At 40.0% G+C, this 23,486-nt stretch overlaps 1 protein-coding gene across 2 annotated transcripts in view; it reads right to left on the bottom strand.

The window, feature by feature from the left end:
• AS3MT (arsenite methyltransferase) overlaps positions 1 to 23,486 on the bottom strand; it is a gene marked incomplete at its 5' end in the record, with an annotated part of 471,486 nt that overhangs the window by 238,964 nt on the left and 209,036 nt on the right. For both annotated transcript variants that reach the window (XM_044056556.1, XM_044056557.1), the window contains 1 exon segment: positions 12,559 to 12,695. In XM_044056556.1, coding sequence (XP_043912491.1) covers positions 12,559 to 12,695 — 137 coding nt within the window.

Here is a 23,486-nt window from a genome sequence, read left to right as displayed (position 1 = left end):
ATTATACCATTCATTGTTGCTGGTCTTTTAGAGAATACTTTTAACATCTTGAGAGTACTTGTCCTTATTTTAGTGACACCGTGACCATTTTGAAAAGTCTTGCTGCTTTGGTGGTTACACTCTATCATTTACATTAGTATTGATTTTTCTCAGTATAATTGGATACCCCTGTAAAAGCCTGAAAGTAGTTTTTCTGGTGGGAGCATGGTTACCCTGTAGTCTTGGCAGAAGGAGTACAGCTAGTAAATCTGTACCAGCCTTTCCCAGGTGTGTGTGTGTGTGTGTGTGTATGAAAATCAAATAGCCAGGCATGGGGATGTGTCAGTTACTTGGAATTAGGACACGGTGTTCCAAAGAGATCAAATAAAAACCAGGCCACCCTAGACTATTACAAACAACTCGGAAATAGTGCCAAGAAAGAGAGAAAAAAAATGGCAAAAAAAGTTACTACATCACATCTCAACTAAATACCAAATCAACCCCCAAAAATTCTGGGCCACTATTAATCAGTTTTTGCATCCAAATCATTCTTCAACCCCAACCTAATATAAATACAGCAGATAGTATATCCACCCAATTCAATAACTATTTCAAAAACTTCATCCTAAACTGAACCAAAACTTCCAGTAACACACCTCTAACCACTCCTGTAGTTCCTAACATAACTCCTGATGCATTCTCATTTAAACTCATCTAAATCCAGTACCATAAAAAAAAATGCTAAGCAAACTTAAACCAACCTCCCCTGCCACTCTCAACCTGCCCACAGAATACCTTACATTAGCTGCTAGCACCCTAGCCTACCCAGTGTGCATCCTGATAAATCACTCAATAAAAGAACAGTATTGTTCCTAAAAATCTGGAAAATATCCTACATCATACCGCTTCATAAAAGGAGGCACCTGCACAGACATTTCTAACTACAGACCAATTGCTATCTTATCACCCCTAACAAAATCCTAGAAAAATGCTCCATTTCCAACTCATGAACCACCTTCTATCCAATAACCTTCTTGCCAACACCCAGCATGGCTTCTGACCACACCATAGCACTACTACAGCTCTTTTACATTTTACAAATACCATTAACCAACTCAGAAAATAATGGTCAACTAGTTTCCCCAATTTTCCTAGACATGTCAAAATCATTTGACAGTCTCTCATCAAAAATTGCTAATCAAACTCCAGTCACAGAAACTAAGTAATTATACCCTTACTTTGTTCCATTACTACCTAACAGACTGACAACAAGCTATAAAATGGCACTGTGAACTCTCCTCACTACTATCTGTCACATCAGGAGTACCACAGGCACCATCCTAGGTCCACTCCTACTTAGCATATTTACCACTAAACTACAAACTGCTACTAACCTTGCCACAATCATACAATATGCAGATGATTCCACACTCATCCGTGCAGCCCCATCTCTAACTAGCCTACAAAACAAAACAACCCAGCTCTCTTTCAAGGCAGTAGAATCATGGCTCTCAGATTAACAGCTAATCCTAAATCCCCCCAAAAATAAACTAATGATCTTCTAAAACAACAAAACCCTTGACCTGCAATCTTCCTTCCAAATGTACTCAGCTGATAACACTAAGACAGAACCAGTCTCGCACACCAAGCTACTTGGCATCTCTACAGACAGGAACCTGAAATTTGACAAACACCTAGCTCTCATTACAAAAAAGTCCATATTAAACTAGGCTCTTTATACAGAATTAAATCATACCTCACTGACCCCTCAAGACAATGCATTGCTGGGACCCATTTACTCTCTACCCTCTTTTACGCATCTCCCATTTTCTCCAACCAGAAAAAAAAAATCAATCTAAACTAGAAGCTTGCTACAATAAAACAGCCAAATTTGCCAGTAACTCCCACTATAAAACCCATCACTGTATTGCCTTGTGCCAGCTCAAGTGGCTTGAACTACCCAACTTACTAACTCTCACACAACTAACCACATACCATGCCTTAATACACCAGCCAAACAAGTGCCCAGCACTCTGCAGCATACTTCAACCTCAAACAAGTAAAAGGCACCTAAGATCCTAAAATAAATTTCTATTATGAGTTATAAAAGCTAACTACCATGGCAACTGCCTATACTCTAACCAGATTTCCAGAACTTGGAACTCAATCCCCCAAAATATCATAACAACCACTAACCACTCACAATTCAAAATTCTTCTCAAAAACCACCTATTAAACTCCTGGCTATGCTCCTTTCTAACCTTTGGCTAACCACCGTCAGTGCTCTACTACACCTTAACTCTAATGAATTATTAAATCAAATGCAGCAAACTTGGAAATAAACTTGTAAATGCAGTCTTTGTAAATATTCATGTATCTAAAGTACTGTCACCATCCTTGCAAAATCTTTGACTAACTCTCTGTATAACTTGTACTTTTCTTAATCTGAACAATGGTATAAACCTTCTTAACTGCATTTTTACTCCTGTTTATATAACAGCGGATTTGTGTGTATTTATGTTATAAGTTAATGTCTGTGACTATTGATGCATGCTTTGTAACCTGTAATTTGCAGGGCTTTTCCCCCGGGCCTCTGCTGAAAAATGGCAACCACCCTGATGGACTATCCCAGTAAACCAATATCAAATACATAAATAAATATTCTAATTCTGGATCTAGAATATTTAGAATATCCTTACCTATGACTATTCTTACTGCTGGGTAAACAAAGTGCATTTTTCCCAGAAAATTTGTTTTGGCGTTAATCATTTGGATGTTCTATTGGAAGCAGAGTTGACCATATACATATAAGATGTTTAAAGAACTTTTTCCTCTGATTTTTGTCACCAAAGGTTAAAGAGAGACATGAATAGACTGGTTTAAGTGCACTTTAATACTGCTTTCACAAAGAATTAACATTCTTATCGTACTCACTTGTACTCACGGATATACAAGGGAAGCTTTCTTGGTTAGCCAACAACTGGGTTTATCCTCTAATCAGTTATAACTTGGCATTTTTCATTGAAGATCAAGGGTTTGTGCATCCAGTTCTTCTATACGCTGTGATGTCACATGCCTCTCCAGGACAGCAAGTCTAGCTACTGAGTTGACCCTAGGAAGTCAGCATGTGCGCACACACACACAAAGTTTCTATTACACCACTGAGAATGCACATTTTCAGCAAACCAAGGAAAAAAAATAAGATTTGATAGCCTACGTAGTTAATAAGTGATATATGGGCTATACTTGTCCAGCTCAAGAAAACTGCAACAGCTGTGGTTGGATGGAAGGGTTATCTATGCACAGGTGGAGTTCCTCTCATAAAAATCAACTGATAAAGTAACAATGTTTTTGTTGCATCTAACACCAGGGACCCTTCTTAGTGGGTCTTTGACTGTGGTTGAATCACACACAGTAAATCCAAAAAGTGAACAGAGCAGTCGACAGCCAAAAAGCCAGAGGGTCAAGGGAAATGGAAGATGACAAAAAGGCTAAAGCTTCAGAAGGTTGGGCACTGAAAGGATACAAGTACCAAAGGAAACATGATCCAACACCTGCAGTCAATACAATAATGCATGATAAAAATGTGAACTGACAACTAAAATGGACACTTGCAGAGAGGGGGTGGGAGGTTGGCATAATGTTTAAGATGTTTGCCTTAGAAATACACAGTGCAGGGTTTGATTCTCACAAGGGGTAATTGGCTAGGCTTAAAATAGCCTACAATGGCAGTTAGCCTAGTACTAACCTATGAACCTATACCTGCAATTTTTTACACAAGCACTGGTGACAGCCTCTCCTCTGGTACAGTATGCTTTGACAGCAGCCATTTTAAACAGGTAGCTGCCAACCAGACTACAAAAGATAAATCATCTACCAATAAATCAGCTTGGTGACAGCTCTCCACAGAGAAGAACTCACAGGGTGAGGATATTTTGAAAGCCAGTATCCTACTTTAGCTATTAAAACAGCTGCTGAAACTTTCAACCAGATTTTGAACTATAAAAACAGCTGCTGGGGCCCAGAGTTGGAACTTTTTTTAGTGCCTACTTTTAACCCTGCGTTTTAGCTGTTTTAACAGATGCTGCATCAGAGAAGAAGGGCTGTACTGTTTTGTCTCCCTAAACTCATGCATTCTCTTTATTCAGAACCACAGCTGCTGCTATATATCCAGAGAATAAAAGGTTCTCTCTCTTCAAGTTTCTGCCCCTTGAAGAAAAGAGGGGGATAGGTACACCACTTTCAGGAGGTTCTGAGAGGTACCCAAGTTCTTGTAAAAGGTAAGCTATGGCTCTCTGGACATAAAGTTCTGCAGATGTGAGGTACTGCAAGCACAGGTAATAAATACTGGGAAAAGTGTTTTCCAAAACTCAGCCTTTAATGCTAGTAAACCAGTTATGGGGAAACTGCAAACCTACCAGTCATAATGTTCACAATACACATAGGGCAGGAACTCTTCAAATGTAGGCACAGATGGAATACTCGCTTAGAAAACTCCTAGAATGGATATGCCTGCCCCCCCCCCACAAGTTCAAAATGGGCAGAAATAGCCAGCATGTACTTGCTGACCATGAAACATTCAAGGTCAAAATCGTGAAAGTACTGAATATAGGTCAGACTACCTATAAACTGACTGAACAGATCACTATTAAGCAATATTACAGCCAAATGGAAACCTTTTTCTCTTGACAGGCAATGTGTACTTGGTGGAATGCTTATTGGCAGTCTCAATAACTCCTGTCAGAAGTGTCAGTAAGATCAGAAGGTCTACAGCAGGCACAAAGTCCTGAAGAGTAACCATCATTGTTTGGTGACTGTTGTCATTTCTTCCCTAGAGAAGACGAAATGGCAACTGTTTTGTCTTCTTAAACATGTACCCTCTTCAAGGAGAACACCTACTGCAGGTGAATATCTAGGGATCAAAAGTCTCTCTCTCTTTCTCCTGGCTTCTGCCTCTTGATGAGGGGAATGGATGACACCACTTCCAGGAGGAAACACAGGTTGATTTTCAGAGGCACATGATCCTTGGCAATGCTATGATATGATTTGGAAGAGTTTTGTGCAGTTGCAAGAGTGATGAAACAGTCTAAAAAATAAATAAATCATATCACTCTTTCCCACAAGGAGGGGGGGGGGGTTAAAGATGGTTCTGCTTCCCCTATTTTTTTTTCTATGAGACATTATGACCAGAAGGAACAGAGGGATGCAATAAAGGAATCTCTGTTGACCATAGGTAGGAGAACATGTCCCCTTCAAACTTCCCTTGCATCAACAATTAACTGGTCAACATAAGCCAAATCATCCTCATCTAAATCAAAAGAATCTGAAGATTCCAGGGGGAGGGAGGGGATCTCGCTTTCTTTTCCCAAGAAACAGATTCTGTAGGAGTGTAGGGACATGATGTCTAATAAGACATTGCTGTCTAGAAGTAACAATCTGAAGCAAATCCTCAACCAGACTTAGTAGGTGTGTGGGGGTTGCGAGTCTGAAGGTCTAGGCTGAGACATGCTAGGAAGAATCCTTTTTGGTATGGCCTTAGGCTTGGTCCTGGATATGGTGTCAGAGATAATGGGACAAGGCCACAGGTGGGTGGCCGCAGTCTGTGCATGGTCAACTGACAATCCTTCAGAACTTTCTGGGTTTCCATCCACCCTGTCTGAGGTCCTCGCATGGGAGTCGGGAGTCAAGAGCAAGGCATGCAGACCAACCTTGGACTCAATCAATAACCCTTATACTTCAGCTTGTGTGGACATGGAGGGGCCAGGAGACATGTCAGACTCCAAAGAGTACTCAGCAGTTCCCTCAGTTATCAGAAGGAAATGTGAAGGTGTCACCTGTCCTTTGACAATCACAAGTTTGGGTGGACTGGCTGATGATGAAGCTACGTCTGCCACTCATGTAAGCTTCAGACACTTCTGCTTGCACTTATGAGTGGAATATAAAACAGAAGCACCAGCACATAACACGGGATGATCCCTGATGCCCTTTTTCCTTTTCTAAATACTGACAAGGGATTCAGCACTATGGCAGATAGTGAACTTGTTAAAATGAGCACAATGGGGACAATTAGTAACGTCATGCTTCGGGCCTAAGCAAATGAGCAAAGAGAATCAAAGGCCTGATGTGGAATCTGTTTTTCACAATCAAGACAAATATCTGTCCTAGAACTCATCTAATACAGCAGACAATGAAAAAATAGGAAATCTTCCCCAATGGCACATATAGCTTTAAGATGCACTCTGGTCGTTGGACCAACCAATGCAGTCTACGAATGTGGATGCTTCAGGCTCTGACTGCAAGAAAGAGCTTTTAGATGATGCTGGCTGATGATACCCAGACAACCCGTCATAAGGTGCAGGGTGTCTGCCAGCCCAGAATGAGGGAGCTAAATATCTGGTACTTGGACCAGCCAATGGTTACCTCAGCTAGAAAAAAAATATACTTATTACTGCAACAGTGAAGAATGATAAACATGACAGAAAGTACTGCATTTTCTCAAGTAGAAAATAGGCTGAGGTTTGTGGTATCCTACTTTTGAAAGATCTAAGTCAAATATGGCTACTAAATCAGCAATTCTAAAAAAGGATAAGGCAAATGGCCGAGTGACTCCTTCTGAACATTCACTTTGCCTGGGATGTGCACTAGCTGACAGAGCAAAACCCTTGTCTGTACCCCACAGCCACATGTGAATCACCTCTTTGGAAGCAGTAAACAAACACATGACTACTTTGCTATGTTTATGTGCCTCACAATGGACTGGCTGTCACACTAAATTACAATGAACCAGGAAGCAGCTTTCCATCTGGTGCTTTCTTAGGAAGCAAGCAGATTCAACTGGTTGATGTTGAGTCCCCCTCTCAGAGGAGGAAGGGGAAAACACTATAAATTAACCATAAAGTAAGTTTGCCACTCATCTGGTGAAGAATTAGTCATCAAGAACTGAAACTGGTTTGGTGGCAAGAATGGAACACATACCAGGAGACCAGTGCAGACTGTCCACTACCAGACTAATGACAGGTGTATGATACCAGGAGAAGATACGCAAACATGTGGTGAATGCAACAGTTTACTTGAAATTTCAAGATTTCTGTTAACACTTGCATCCTCAAGCATGCAAAATGGTACAATGATCACTTTGGCAGCCATCAATCTAGAAAAGCAGGGAGGTTCTGAGCCTGGACCTTCAATAACATCCTCACCCAAGCTACTAAATTCATGGTTTCCTTTGCCCTCTCTACTGGCAGGAATGGCAGCTACTAAAGAATATTCACCTCCATAACTATAAAGAAAAATGTGTAAATCACAGGTGAAGGATACATGTGATTCCCAACTGTCCACCTGTATGGTGCAGTTTTGCTTTCTATTTTCTTGCCTAACACATTTTTGAATAAGTTGATTCTTACTGTCTCTGACTTCTAGATGCAATATGCTCCTCCCATTACAATTAAACCAGTTACTTAGCCCTTCTATTTTTCACTATTTCACTTGCAGTCTTATGGAATAGAAAAGTACAGATCTCGTGAACTTAGTCCTTTTCACCAATCAAGTCTTTACCTCTTATACAGTCTCCACCCACACCACCACACCACCACCAATCATCTTGGATAAGAGACACTTTACTGATTCAGAATTCTTAGCCATTCCACACAGGACTGATTACTTGAATAAGGAATTTTCTTGAATTGGTGTCTTTAATTTCCACTGTCCTTTCGGTCTCTCTCTCTCCATTACTGCATGGATTCTGCACCAAGCATGCATATTTCAGTAGAAAATGCCACTATGAAATTAAAGGCTGACATTAAAAGACTTCTATCAAATGAAGTTATGAATTTCAATATAATTACATAGTTGCCATCTTGCATAAAATACATTTTGAAGTTTAACTTCTATTCCAGTATTATACCCATGTCTTAGCAGCTTTTTACTTCCTTTTCTATTTCTTCTAAATGGCAATTATCTAGACAAAATCTTCTGCTGAATTATGTGATTACAGTGCAGTTTATCTTTGACCATTCTGACAGCATATAAAGCCCTTCCTCTAGCTTTAAAGTGGGTCTTTGAATTTATTTTCATCACATTCATTTTCTACACCACTAGTCATTATGAGGTTCACAGTAGTAGCAAACTCACCAAGGTGAACCAGGCCTTTGTAGTCCCAGCAACAGACTCCAGAATGTCTTGTGAGATCTCTAAACATTCTCAGCAAAGAGATGCAATCTCCCCACACTGGCTTTGCTGTCCCCCCAGGACCAGTTTCCAATAGGCTGCTCCTGGCATACCTACCATGGAAGGTACACAGGTTTGTCCTCACAAGAAGCTTTGTTTCCTGACTACAAAACAGTTTATGGAGTCTGTCTACAGTAACAAATCCTATGTAAAGATGCAGTTTATTTTAAAATGTTCTGCTTCTCCTTCTTGAGCTTAATTTCTGAAACTGAGGGCAGCCTTCTCACAATGACTCTCCTCACACAATTTTTATCTAGAATGTTGATATAACACAATCCAGAGCTACTAAATAAAAAGTCAGTTTTGTTTAAGCACCACTGTTTGTCATTTTCCATATCCAGACTGTCCCTGCCATTTTTAAAGATGTCTTACTCTGCAAAAAACCCTCAAGTGGGACTACTACTGGTTTAATGACACACTTATCTTGTCCTATTTTTGCTGGCATTTACAGGATTTTGGCGAAACTTAGTACTGTCCTAACTCCAAACTCGAAAGGCCTGCTACTAGGTATATCAGTTTTCAATGTCTTCCTTACTCAGTTTAATAATATAGCTATCTAATATTTTTTTCTTTCATAAGAGTGCATGCACATTATACAGTATCTACCACACCTTCCCCAAGCAATTCTACTACATAGGTGTTTACTAGGCTAACGACCACAAGGGCCTTATTAAGCTTTGCCATTCATCCCAAATCTCTGACAGGTTTGATACCCTTAATAAATGTAAGCAGGGGTTTGGGAGCTGAACCATTTACAGGTTGCCTGAGTCCATTAGAGACACAGGTGCCAAACCAGGGATGAATTTCCTGTTCCCCATCTAATTGTTCAAGTTACACTTGAACTGGGAACTCTGCTTAACATGAGTGGGAGCATGTTCCATAGACAGGGGTAGTCTCTGGGCTACATACCTCTCTCTCCAGCAGGTCCTATTTATAACACAGGCAAGATTTAAGTCTTTAGAAAGTACAGGTGTGTACACTTAGCATAAATGTAGATGTTCGAGTGTATTCACTGTTGCAGTCATCACACTTGGGTTATCTGCCTGCAGGTAGCCCTCAGTTGGCCCGAATACCAGAATCTTGGGATTTCTGCATCGGATGCTGTCGCCTCTTCCATGACGTCAGGGGTATAAAATATGCAGCCAATGCCATTACATCAGCTTTTCTTGTTGTGCGGGAGCCCGAAGCAGAAGCAGTTCACAAGTGCCGGTCGGCTGCTACCTGAAATTTCCATTGTTCGAGTTTCAAACCTGAAGTCTTCTAAAGCTAAGTACCCCGTTGGGGATCCTTTTTTTCTTGCTCTAACCGATGTCAGAAAAAGTTAACTGTATTGCCTGTGGAAAGCACATACCTCACAGAAATTTTTATTCTTACTGTGTCACCTGTTTAGGCCCAGACCACGACGTTCCTCACCGTTGGTTTTGTGCCTTGTTTAACACCCGAACTATTCGTCATTGAGCTATCTTTGTCGCATCAAAGCAGAAATCCCAAGACTTTCAGGCAGATAACCCAAGTGTGATGACTGCAACAGTGAAACACGAAGAACATCATCAGGTAATTCTGGTGCTGTTTGTCCAGAGTGGGGTCTGACAATGCCCTCTATGCCAGACATAGATCTCCCCTCAAAAGCCTGTAGGAGACAAAATACAGGGATAGGGCCTTGAGGTGGTCTGCACATGACATTTTACTTACGCTCTGTATTCTTTTAGTGAGGAACCTCTGTGGATGTTCCAACTGTTGGATATGCCTGGTTAGGTACATACCAAAGGGGGCACTGTACTCAATGACAGGTCTGATGAATGCCGAATACAGTGGAACAATGACTTCCTTGGACTTGGATGCCATACCTTTGTTTATAAGTTGCGCAACATAGAATGATTTCCTCACTACTGTAGATACATGATGGTCAAAGGCTAGATTACTATCTATGTGTGTCCCCAAGTCCCTGACTACTGGGTCAGCACTAAGGGGTGTGTTGTCAACATGACAATTACCAGGGATGGATGAGTTCCCAAAGGATACTACTATATATTTCTTTGATTTAGTTTTAGTCCATGGCTCTGACACTAGTTGTTTGCGTCAGCCCCTCCTGGAGAACATTTGTGTCAGTGTGGGAGTCAATGACAGCTTCTAATTTGCAATCATCTGCAAAATTAGTCAGATAGAGACCACTGACATTGGCCCTGACTTCAGAGAAGTAAATCTCAAAAAGGAGCAGTCCAGGGACTGATCGCTGACTGAACTCAACTTGTGACTGGCCTCTTTGCAGAGGTGGACTCCCCAGTTCTAACTTCCTGGGTCCTGTTTGTGAGCCAGCTGGCTAGCCACTGGGTGACATATTAGTTTGTACCTAACCTCCTGAGTTTGTCAACAATGCCCGAGTGGGGTATTGTATCAAATGTCTCGGCCAGGTCAAGGTAGGCAGTGTGAATCATTTTTCCCTCATCCATTGCTTTGGTGACCTTCTCAAAGAAGTCCACCAGGTTGAATAGGCATGATCTGTCCTTGACAAAACCAAATTGGGTTGGGTCCAGTGTCTGAAGGTTTACTACATCTCTATTTATCCTTTCCATGATAATTCTTCCATGTCACATTCAAAACTATCTGTTCTATATCCTCAGAAAAGTTTTTTCTAGTTATTTTAATTAGTTCACCTCTATTTGAACAGTTCTTATGCCCAATGATAAGTGCTCAGACATACAGCACATTTAGATCTCCTGTCATATTTATCTAGTGGATTCCTACTCAGTAATGGCAGTCTCACAGAGCTCTTTTGTCCCCCTATCTTGCTGCTTCATTTCTGCAATGTGAAATATGCTGTCCTGACTTAGGCTAATGCCCATGGCAGGACCCAATGATTTTTCTCCAAAAATGCACTTTAGGGATGACTTCTCTAAAGAAACCAAGTTCAGTATGTACTGTTAATGGTAACTGTACATCCTTTACATTTAAGCATGTGGTTCCTGACAGCTTATAGAAAGCACTACATCTAAAAACAGTATATTATATTTAGGAATTTGACTGCATCTTTACACAAAATCACTGTCTCTAAGAACCAATCAAAATTACAATACAACTCATAAATCAAAACTTATTTTTATCTCTCAAGAATAAAGCATAAGATCTCATTATTAAAGTGGGTATACCCTTCATCCATGTCCAATTCTATGCTGAAAACTCCACTGTAATGCATTTCACACTCCAAGTGAGTGATTCTCTGGTTGCAAGGCATGCTTTCATTTTTCCAGTTCAGTAACTCAAATCCAAATCAGAATTCCATTTTTCCAGCTTTTATAAGGCTTAATTTCATCAAACATAGGTGGAATTCTGTAGATGCAAATAAATCTCTATTATCAGTAAAAATGTTGAACAAGCAAGTGCAGTTTTCAAGGCACCTGGAATTTATTTTGAATGTCTAAGCTACATAGACAACACCAGTGAGATGCACAAACATATACACACATACACATGTGGACACACATACACATGTGGACACACACACAGCTCATGGCCTAAAATGCTGCAAAAGAACACTTTCATTGACATAAAGACAGCTATCACAATAATTGTCATAAAGCAAAATGCAAAGCAGATACTTGTGAAAAGCTTCTCAGAAAAGAGATCCTGCTGTAAAAGTCCCAAGCAAAGTAACTGCAGACTTATTTTTTTCAGTTTTGCTTGTCCAGTACTTTTTTGTCAGCAGTCTTGGGGTCACCAGCCCTAATCATTCGTTGGCACGAATGCTGATTGGGAAAAAGTGGATCTGAGAGGTGCTACTGTTGCTTCTGGTGGCTGGAGTGCTTAGGTGGCTTTGCAAACCCTGACCTCTCAGCTCATGCCCAACAGCCATGAAAGCAGAATGTACAATGAGTGTAGCACATGGTTGCTATACTCCTCCATGTACAGAATAAACCTGCACTCTCCCACCTCTACCACCAGTCACAAACGTATGACATCCTAATTTCCAGTGGGAAGTCATGTGAACACACATGCCCCTGGACATGCATCTCTTCTCACCCCACAAAGACAGGCAAGCAGGTTAAACACCTTCAAAATGTCTCTCTACCCTCCAGCTCCAGCAGCTGTTCCAACCACTAATCAAATTTGCGCCACCTGGGTCACAATGACTGCTTTATAGTTCTATGCCACAGAGTTAGCTTTAAAAGAATGAAACATTCAATAATGGAGTTCTGCAAGGAGGTAGAAAAGCCATTTGTAATTTAAAAATGAAACATTTAGCACAAAATAACAGCTTATTAAAAGAGCCAAAACATAATGCAAAACACAGTGTGGATTCTGTTCTTTTTACTGTCATTTTACTTTACGACAGAATTTTAACCACTGCTTACTTACATAATTATATCATAGGTGTTGTCTTTCAGCCCTGCTTCTTTGAGATTTTCAATGTAGCCATGAATGAACTCTACATTGGCTTTTTTGAAACCAAATTTCTGAATGTGATGGTCAATGTACTTTCTGGCAGTATCAATCTGCAAAGCAACATATTATGAAGCAATTAGACAATACCAAAGGCAACACATGAAAAGGGTTCACAATATAAAACAGATAAGTGAATACACTATGTGAACTTCTGTTACAGTTCCTCTTAATTTCAGTTTAACTGTTTAGAAATGCACTGTGTACTTTCCATTGTACAGTTTGCTAGATGTCCTTTTATCATGCACTACCATAATATTTAGCAAAACAGTTGTATGTAGAGATTTATTTATTCTGTGTTGACCGGGATTAGTCCCGCTAGGCTAAAGACCTCTTTTTTCAGGGGGGAGACCTGAGGTGGCATTTATACTACTAGGGGAAATTTGGAGAAGGCATTAGGGAACATTCTCCCCTACTCTTCTTGACAGGTGCTGTGGAATCTTTTACATTCACTTGAGCTGTCACCAACTCTAGCAGATAGGACCTCAATTTAACATCTCACCAGAAGGGTGACACACTCAGGAGTGCAGCACTCCCTAATGTTGCACTGTAATTTCAGCAGTCCAATCACTCAGAATGGGAATAGAACCCACAACCTCCTGGTCTTCCAGCACCAAAGGTGACTGTACTACCTGTTATGCTACTCATGCTGTTGTACATCATGTAAATAATACAAGAAATCCCAGGAAGTAAAAACACAGTAGCACAGTTGCCCAATGTGCAGTGTCTTGCAAATGTAGTATATTAATGTTTTGCTTTGCAACAAAACAACCCCAGAACAAGAAGATATTGTAATAACAGTGCTGAAACTGCACAGGTACAGTGCAGGCATCTCATGTCTGTAAACTATAAAAAATGTTTAAAAAGTAAAACTTATGACACAATACTCGAGTATACATAAAAGTTAGTTGCACATGCAGAAAACATTCCTGTTTGAGGATATATTGATTTTTATGTGCTGATAACTTAAGAAAGGTGAGGTGCTAAACAGATGCTCCATGTTAGAAATGTATGTGAGAAGTAGAATGTATGAGGACGTGGCCAGGATGGTAAACTGTTAACTGCACAAAGTCTTATCTCTTGCTTTATTTTCTTTTTTCTGACAGGATTTTATTATACAAACTTAACAAAAATGTATTTTCTTATACATTTTGAGTCTTTTAAACAAACCTGGACAACCATTTGAAAGAAAAATCAAGTTTTTATGTTTTTTTCTTTGATTTTTTCCTGTCAGAAGTTTTATTGACTGTTGTGATAGAATGAGCCACACAAAAAAGTTTCAAGACAACTCAGCGAAAAAGGAACTATAAGTTTATAATGGGCAGTATCCAGAAGCTTTTTGTTCAACTTGACAAACTTGAGATAGAAATGGACAATATAAAAGATGATTAAAAGAAACAAACAGAAATGTTAAGAGACAATAAAACAACAATCTGTTCTGATCTCAGCAACAGAAGACACATTAAATGACTTGGATAACAGAATGGAAGAGAGTGAGAATCACAAAGAATTCCTGTTAAAACAAAATACTTTGCTTATGGGAAAACTAGATGACCTAGAAAGTAGATCTAGAAGAAATAGTTGGAATACCAGAAAAAGACGACAATATTTTGCAGTTTTAACTAACTGGATGCCTACAATTCTAAATTTATCATAAGCTCTCTCCTTTGGTATTGAGAGCCCCCACAGATCTTTCAACGTCTTTGAAGAAAAATCCTCTTGTCCCCAGATCTATTATTGTAAAAATATCTCTCCAGCCAATACAAGGACCTGGTTACTGAAGACTGCTTGGATAAATTCTCTAATAAAAATAAATAATACTATCAGGTTTGACAATGACTATACCTACATCTGTTATGACAAAAAGGAAAGCATGTATTCCATTCATAAAAGACTTAAAGAAGATATACATTAAAGCTCAACTAATTTTTCCAGCCAGAATTATATGTTTACCAGAAGGTCAGACAATTTGTAATTCTCTAGAACATGCAATGGACATTTCATAGAAAAAGAAACTTTTTGATCAAGCAGAACATATGGACTGGATTCCTGTCACCTTAAAGAGGCAAGCAACAAGACATGGCTGGTCTTTGAAGGACAAAAATAGAGAAAATTTTAAAGAAAAGTAATTTTGCTCTCATTTTCTACTTTGTCTAAATATCCTAGTATTCAATTTTGTCATCTATTACAGTTCATCATCAAATATAAGGTAAAACAAACAAAAAATAAATTATCAAAATACCTTTTCTGCAGTAACTGAAATAGTCTACAAATGAAATTACTACTATTACGTATACGTCCCTTTAAAATATCTTGGTATTCAATTTTGTCATCTATTACAGATCATCATCAAATAGAAGGTAAAACAAACATAAAATACATTATTAAAATACCTTTTCTGCAGTATCTGAAATAGTGTACATATGAAATTATTACTATTACTTATAAGTCCCTTTATTATTTTATTTTAATTCTCTCTAACATTATTTTCAAACATACAGAGTAGTGTGTATGTGGTAGGGTATGTGTGTATTGAGATAGTGTGTGTGGATATATAAATACTAATATTACTTAAGTTTCTATTATTTTATTTAAATTCTCTCAAACATTATTTTCTAACAAAGAGTAATGTGTATGTGGGGCGTGTATATTAACATGTTTAACTAATCCACTTAATTTATATATACTTTCTATACATAATTTCAAGTAATCTGTCTTTTTTATTTTTGGTTACTCTATCTGGTGAATATGGTTGTATGTGATGAGCTTTATCTAAGTGCAGTGGGTGTTGTGTTGATTGGTTTGGGCTGCATGAAAATCATTTATATACATTACTTCACTTTCTTTTAATAGGTTTAACTTGTGTGGTGTTTGTTCATTACTTGGGCTCTTATTCAAAAAATTAGAGATGCTATTGACTGTTTTTTACAGTAACTGCTTCTTTTCAGTCCCTCCCTACCTAGGGTTAAATTACTTTGGAATGCTTTTTTTCACATACCTCAAACTGTTTTTCAGCTTATAACAGTCTAGATTCCATGTTCAAACTGCCTGTGCTGCAGGAAATGCATTTTGAACTTTAACTCTCATTTACAGGAAATTAACTTTTAGAATATTAAAACAAGCATCAGAAACACAAAAATGGGGGTGGAGCCTAGATGGCCAGCTAAGCACAGAACTTTTTCTGAGCTCTATAAAATTAATATAATAGACATGAATGAGACATATATATATATATATATATATATATATATATATATATATATATATATATATATATATATATATATATATATATATATACATATATATATATATATATATATACATATATATATATATATATATATATATATATATATATATATACACATACATATATATATATATATATATATATATATATATATATATATATACATACACACATACATTCATAACACACACTAATAAATATACTTAAATTTTATAAAATCTAGTTACTAATAATCTAAACTTTAACTTTACAAACTTTGAAGTTTTTATTCCAAACAATTCCAGTCAAATTATTTGAGAGTAAACTTGAAGGAAAATGAACAGCTCCAAGTCTTCACAATCTGATTCTGTACTGGGGAAAGAACTACAGCTGGTGTCTTCAACTCTACAGCCACTATCACTGAAGATAAATGACTTCCAACAAACGCTGGAGAATTTAAGTGAGAATAGTTCTAAACAAAATGACGTTTTTAGAGGCCTTTTTCAACAATATCAAAATAAAATAATGGACACGGAGACAGCCATAACCAACACTGATGGAAGATTAAAGGAAGATGAACTGTACACAGACTTTCTTCTCCAACAAAACACATGGCTAATGAATAAAATTGATGACCCTGAAAATCTGGAGAGAAGATGCAATGTTCGAATTTTCAGAGCACCAGAGAAAACAGAAATTGAGAACATGATTTTATTTTTGAATAATTGGATTCCCAAAATTTTAGACTTGCAAGAAGGGCTCTCATTTGGTATAGAAAGAGGTCATAGGGCAATTCGCAAGCCAGTGCCCACAGCAACACCAAGATCTACTGTTGTAAAATTCCTTTCTTATCTTGATTAGGAACTAGTGTTAAAAACAGCTTAGAGGAAAGCCCCATTAAAATTTAACCAACACCCATCAGATTTGACAATGACTACTCTGGCCACTGGTTAAACATCTGAAACAAAACAACAGCGGAGCCCAAATATCACATCTAGCAAAAATCAAAATACACCCATCTTATGGTACAAGAATCTTTAATAACATGGATGAAGCTATCTCCTTTATAACAGTAACCTAATGACCATCCTAGAGGATATGGACTTTCCCCAGTCTTCTTTAAAGAGAACATCTGAAAAAAATACATGGAATGATGTAAAAAGATGAAACAAATAACTGAGACTTCAGCTGCCACAACAAATTCATCTCTCAAAGAATCAACTGGTAAATAAATAATCTAATCTTTTTTTTTTTGTTAGTGATTAATGTCTCTTAATTCATACTTACAGCATCATTATGGTAATTGATGCTGTTTAAATATCATTTAACACACAGAGCAAATAGTTAACGTACAGCAATATTATTAAGGAATTGCTTAAAAAAGTTTAATCTCATTGCATACTGAGATAATTTATAGCCAAAAAGAAAACAGAAATAAAAATTAGTTGATTTCCAAATAAAGCACTGTTAGTAATTCTAATGTGTGCAACTGCTTTTTTAAGCGAGTTGGGGGAGGGCTCCGTGCTGCATACATGTATAAATCTTTATTAAAATACCAACGCAGCTTGTTTAACCAATTGCATAATATAAAGTGTCACAATAACTTAATTACATTAGATATGTTTTTTTTTTCATTTATTTAACCTTAAATGCTCAATTTAATGTCTTATTAATGTTAGAGTATCTGCTACACTGTATAGGTTCAGTGCTAACTTTACCCACCCACCCCCTAAAGGGCCCATATCAATACAGGAAGAATGCAGAGTCCCTGTAATCACAACTACGCAGGTAAAAGCTGCACTCTCTAAAGCCAAAAACACAGCATCCATGGGACAGGACAACATCCCAGGCTGCGTTTTACATGAACTTCAGAACAAACTGGTTCCGCACTTAAGCACCATGTTCAATAATAGCCTCGCATCAGGCTTTGTGCCCACTGAATGGCGCACAGCAACAGTTATCCTACTCTACAAAGGGGGAGCCACCACTGATCCCGGGAACTATTGACCTATTAGCCTGATGAGCCTGGTCTGCAAGGCCATGGAACGTATCATCATGGAACTCATAAACAAAGACATTGGTAAACTCCAAACTCTGGATTCCACCCAGTTCGGGTTTGTGAAAGGCAGATCATGCCTCCTGAACCTGATCGAATTCTTTGAGGCGGTCACCAAAGCTGTAGATGAGGGTAAGGTGGTTCACACAGCCTATCTTGACCTCGCCAAGGCTTTCGATACCATCCCCCATTATGGAATTATAGCAAAACTCACTAAACTAGGTATAAATTCCTACATCACAAGATGGGTTGCCAACTGGCTCACTGACAGAACCCACACAGTAAAAGTTGCAGACTCCAAATCTGACGTCAAAGCAGTGACAAGTGGAGTACCACAGGGTTCCGTCCTGGGACCTCTCCTGTTTGGTATCTACTTCTCTGAAGTACAGGCTAACACAGAAGGCCTCTGGCTAATGAAGTTTACAGATGACTGCAAAGTAGGAGCAATAGTCAAGTCCCCAAATGATGTGGACATCCTACAGAAAGGCCTCACTGAGACAGATGCCTGGTGTCAGAGCCATGGCCTCAAGCTCAATGCCAGAAAGTGCAGTGTCATCCCCTTTGGTAAAAACTCTGTACCCATGAACTACCACATAGGCAGCAATCTACCTAACACCGAATGTGTGATAAGAGACCTTGGGACCCAGGTGGACAGCAGTCTCTCCTTTGATAGTCACATTGCCACAGTAGTCAGGAAGTCCTTCTATGTGGCACACCTCATCATAAAAGGGTTCTCATCCAGGAAAAAAAAGAGTTCATTGTTCCCCTCTATTTGACACTCATTAGACCCATTATAGAGTACAACGCCCCTTTTGGAATGTACCTCACAAGACATCTGCAGAAGCTGAAAAGGCCACAGAAGTACCTCACAAAGAGGATTACTAGCCTCAAACAAATGCCCTACACCGACCACTTCAAAAAAACTCCAGCTTTACTCCGTAGCATATCGCCTACTCCGAGGTGATCTCTGCCTAACATATAAAGCTATGTCAAACCCAGAGCTGTTGGACATGCTACACCTAAAGAAATCCCAATCCCTCCAAGCTACACGCTCTAGGTACCTAAATCTTGTCACTACAATAAACAGGACATGCTGGAGGGATACATTCCTGTCCCAGAGACTTCCCATACTCTGGAACAGGCTACCCATCTGTATCAAGCAAAGTTCTTCATTAGCACTCTTCAAGAAAAATCTTGATGAGTGGATGGGAAATAGGAAATACACCCCGGGGATCACTTTTGTGTCTCTTCTCAACAGTGGCACAGGAAAATAACTTTCTTGGGTGGCATAAGCCAGGGAACCTTGTTGGCTAGGCTTATGTAGGCCCTTGGGCCGATAGCCGAGTACCTACCTACGAACCTATGAAACTTCTACTAGTAAACATGGCACCATTTTTTAGCTTTATTTTCCCTTTTTTACCTCACTAAGCCATTTTTTTACTCAAAGAATGTTTAACTTCGATGTGAAGCTTTTTCTTACCTTGAGATGACCCTCAAGCTGTTTTTAAACTGCCTTTTCTTCCCTAAGGCTCCTGGAAGCTATTATTCTGTTCTGCTATGTTGCACCCTACAGTAAGTGTAGGAAGCAGTATTGGAGATGCACCCTTAACTTAAAACTTCTAAGTAAAGCTGAAAACATTCAGACTGCTGCATTTAAGTAAGTTAGATTGTTTTATTTATATAAAAAGTTACTATTTTCAAGCTGATGTTTAGAAACTGGAAAATAACAGTTTAATGCGATTGCTAATTTAAATTAAAGCTGACAGAAACAAGTACAAGCCTGAATCAGTCCAGACTTAGAAACAAAGTCTCTAGTAGTGTTTCCTGATTATGTAATACTTGAAGACAGCAAACTGTGTAAGCTTTTGAGAACATTTTGTCATAACTGTCCCTCAAGCTTCAGTGCCAAGGAAGTTCTATTAGACTGAAAACAAGTACAGAGTATTTGTACAGCAGAACCTGGTTAACAGCTTTTTCATATTGCTGGATAAGACTAGAGGGTTTATATGGGTGTCATGTAATAAGAAGTTATGTACCTACCATAACGTTCCATGTTAGTTGTCTTCTCTCGCCTTCTTTCTTGCTTGATGGGTTCGGAGCCGATCCTCGGCTCCGACTCGGCACTTGCTAAGCTCGAGAGTCACTTTTACCAGCTCGAGGCAGCCCCATATCCCATGATGCAAGGCGGTAAGTACCCAGATCTCGTTTGATGACAAAGGGCAATAGCACCAAGCATAAAAACACTTCCAAAAGGAAGAAAGAAAACTTACAGGATGGAAGAAGGACCAGGTCTGAATGGTCTTTAGCATAATAATTTCTTATAGAAAGGTCTGTCCAGGCCTGGGGAAGGAGGAGGGTCAAGAAAGAAGGCGAGAAGACAACTAACATGGAACATTATGGTAGGTACACAACTTCTTAATGTTAAGTTGTCAATCTCGCCTTCATTCTTGCTTGATGGGACCGTCCTAGCACCTCTATCCTGGGTGGCTCAATGGAACAGACTCTTGAGGACTGTAGAGCCAAAACTGGCTCTGTCCCTGGAGGCCAAGTCCAATTTGTAATGGGAAACAAAAGTATGAGGAGTGGCCCAAGTGGCGCTGCACAAATAGTGTCTAAAGGAAGTCTAGCTTGAAAGGCTGTAGAAGTAGCTAAGCTCCTAGTTGAATGTGCTTTAGGTTTTGAGCACAGCTGTTTTCCCCTGAGCAGATAAATTTCAGAGATGACCGAAGAAAGCCATCTAGACAAGGTCACTTTAGAAACAGGAAGGCCTTTCTTATTATCCGCATAGGAAACAAAAAGTTGATCAGATTTCCTAAATTTTTTTGTTCTGTCCAAATAATATCTGAGTTGATGGTGGACATCAAGATAATGTAGTTTTGTTCGGCTCTGTCTGAATAGTTTGGGAAAAATACAGGCAGATCAATGGATTGATTCAAATTGGTCTTTGAGGCGACCTTAGGCAAAAAGGTCGGATTAGTTCTCAATGATACTCTGTCTTTGTGAAAAACCAAATAGGGGGGTCGAACCGATAGAGCATGAAGTTCAGACACCCTCCTGGCCGATGTAATAGCCACTAGGAATAAAGTTTTCCAAGAAAGAAATTTCAGGGAACAAGAAACAGCTGGCTCGAAGGGGGGAAGAATCAAGGATGTCAGCACTAAATTTAGATCCCACTGAGGAGGAGGATTCCTGATTGGAGGCTTTAGCAGGAAAATTCCTTTCAAGAAGGCCCTGCAGAGCCTATGGGACATAATATTGTGATCTGCGATCCCGACATGAAAGTTCGAGATAGCAGCCAATTGAACTCTGACTGTGGAAGAAGAGGAGCCTGCATGAAAAATCTCTGCTAAGAAGTCCAGGACTGCCTGAACAGGGGCAGTGAAAGGATCAATATTCTTGGCCTTAGCCCAATAAGAGAAACGTTTCCATTTGCTTGCATAAATCCTCCTGGTAGAGGATTTTAAAGAAGCTACTATGATGTCTCTAACTGGGTTAGAGATCAAAGGAAGCCTGGCTAAGGAAGGAAGTGGAGCAACCATGCTGTGAGGTTGAGAGAAGGGATGGACCGGTGCAGCTGACCGGATTGGTGAATCAGAAGATCTGGCACTGGGTCCAGATGCCACGGCTGCACCAAAAGGTGACGATGGAGGAATGGGAACCAAACTTGTCGAGGCCAGTAAAGGGCAATGAGAATCAATTTGGCTCTCAAAACGGTTGCTTTCTGGATAACTTGAGGGATCAGAGGAAATGGAGGGAAGGCATAAAGAAGTCCCTGGGGCCAATCCTGGGTCAGAGCGTCTCTGGGGGGATGGCCTGGAAGAGGGAAGAGAGAGAAGAAGTCTGGGCATTTGCTGTTTTGGGGAGTAGCAAAAAGATCCCAACATGGACGACCCCATTCCAGAAAAATCTCTTCCGCTATAGATTGCTTGAGAGACCACTCGTGAGGCATGAGAATAGCTCTGCTCAATCTGTCCGCTACAATGTTGGTTTTCCCAGGGATATGCGTTGCTACCAGAAACCAATGAGAGGAGATTGCCCATTGCCATAGTCTGAGCGCTTCTCAACACAAGGGGTAGGACTTGGTTCCGCCCTGTTTGTTGATATACCAAACTACAGACATGTTGTCTGTGTGGACTGCAATTGTCCCTACGGGAAGAAAGTCGTTGAGGGCTTGCAACGTTAAAAGCACTGCTCTCATCTCCAGGACATTTATGTGCAGGTGGTACTCGAACGGCTGCCACGTCCCATGAACCATCCTGCCCTGATAATGTCCCCCACCCGATCAGGGAGGCATCCGTGGTGACAGTGGCTACCGGGATGGGGTACAAAGTGTCTGCCTTGGTGAACCTGGGGAGATGTGATCCACCAAGCAAGATGATCTTTGCAAGTCTGTGTCACCAGAATCTGGTGACGCATTGGAAGTTGTTGGTACGACCACTGTGTGAACAGCATCCACTGAAGAAGGCACATGTAGAAGCGAGCCAGGGGAAGAAGAGTAATGGCCGCAGCCATGAGGCCTAATACCTTTAGAACCATTCTGGCCTGTACTTTCTTGTTGGCTAGAATGATCCTGACATGACTTTGAATGTCTGAAACTCTTTGATCTGTAAGGGTAGCTGACATCCGAACAGTGTTTAAGTTTGCCTACGAAAGTAATAGACTGGCAGGGCGATAAGGATGACTTTTCAAGTTTATCAAGATGCCCAAAAGAGTACAAAGCTTTATTGTGTAATCCCTGGCTTGAATAAGCTGATGCCTGGTGGTGGCTGAAAGGAGCCAGTCGTCGAGATACGGAAACACCTGGAATCCTTGACGTCTCAGGTGAGCCGTGACCACTGCCATGCATTTGGTGAACACTCTGGGGGCTGTAGTGAGACCAAAGGGCAGGGCTCTGAACTGGAAATGACTGGACCCCAGCCGAAAGCGGAGAAATCTCCTGGAGCGTCTGTGAATTTTGATGTGATAGTACGCATCCTGAAGATCTATTGAGCACATCCAGTTGTCCTTCTGTAAGAAGGGCAGAATTGACTGAAGAGTGACCATTCGGAATCTTGTCTTCCTCACAGACTTGTTGAGTCTGCTGAGATCCAATATTGGTCTCCAGTCTCCCGTCTTTTTGGGGACCAAAAGAACCTTGAGTAGATTCCGGGCTCTGAATGATCTGTTGTAACTGGCTGAATGGCTCTTTTTTGCAGAAGTTTTAAGATTTCTAACTCTGCAATTTCCCTTAGACCAGGTGGTACATCTGGAAGGGAATTTGAGTGATAGAAAGGACTTTCCTCGAAAGGAATTTTGTAACCCTCGGATATGATCGACTGTACCCATCTGTCTTGAGTGAGGGAACGCCAGGCTTCTGGGTACAGCGATAGTCTTCCCCCGACTGCCTCCAAGGATGGACAGCCGGGCAACATCTCAGGGATGCTGAAAGGGCTTGTCAGAGAGAGGCTCTCTGTTTCCCTGGTTTTGGACCCCTCTGCCTCTAGAGCGTCTGTTGTTGTTACCCCTCTGCCTCTAGGGGTAAACTGACCACGTGAATCCGGCGTGACTCCTTGGGAT

The sequence above is a fragment of the Protopterus annectens genome, chromosome 14.part0 (genome assembly GCF_019279795.1).
Source record: "Protopterus annectens isolate FY-2018-M chromosome 14.part0, PAN1.0, whole genome shotgun sequence".
NCBI lineage: Eukaryota > Metazoa > Chordata > Ceratodontiformes > Protopteridae > Protopterus > Protopterus annectens.
This window is presented reverse-complemented; position numbering and strand designations above follow the sequence as displayed.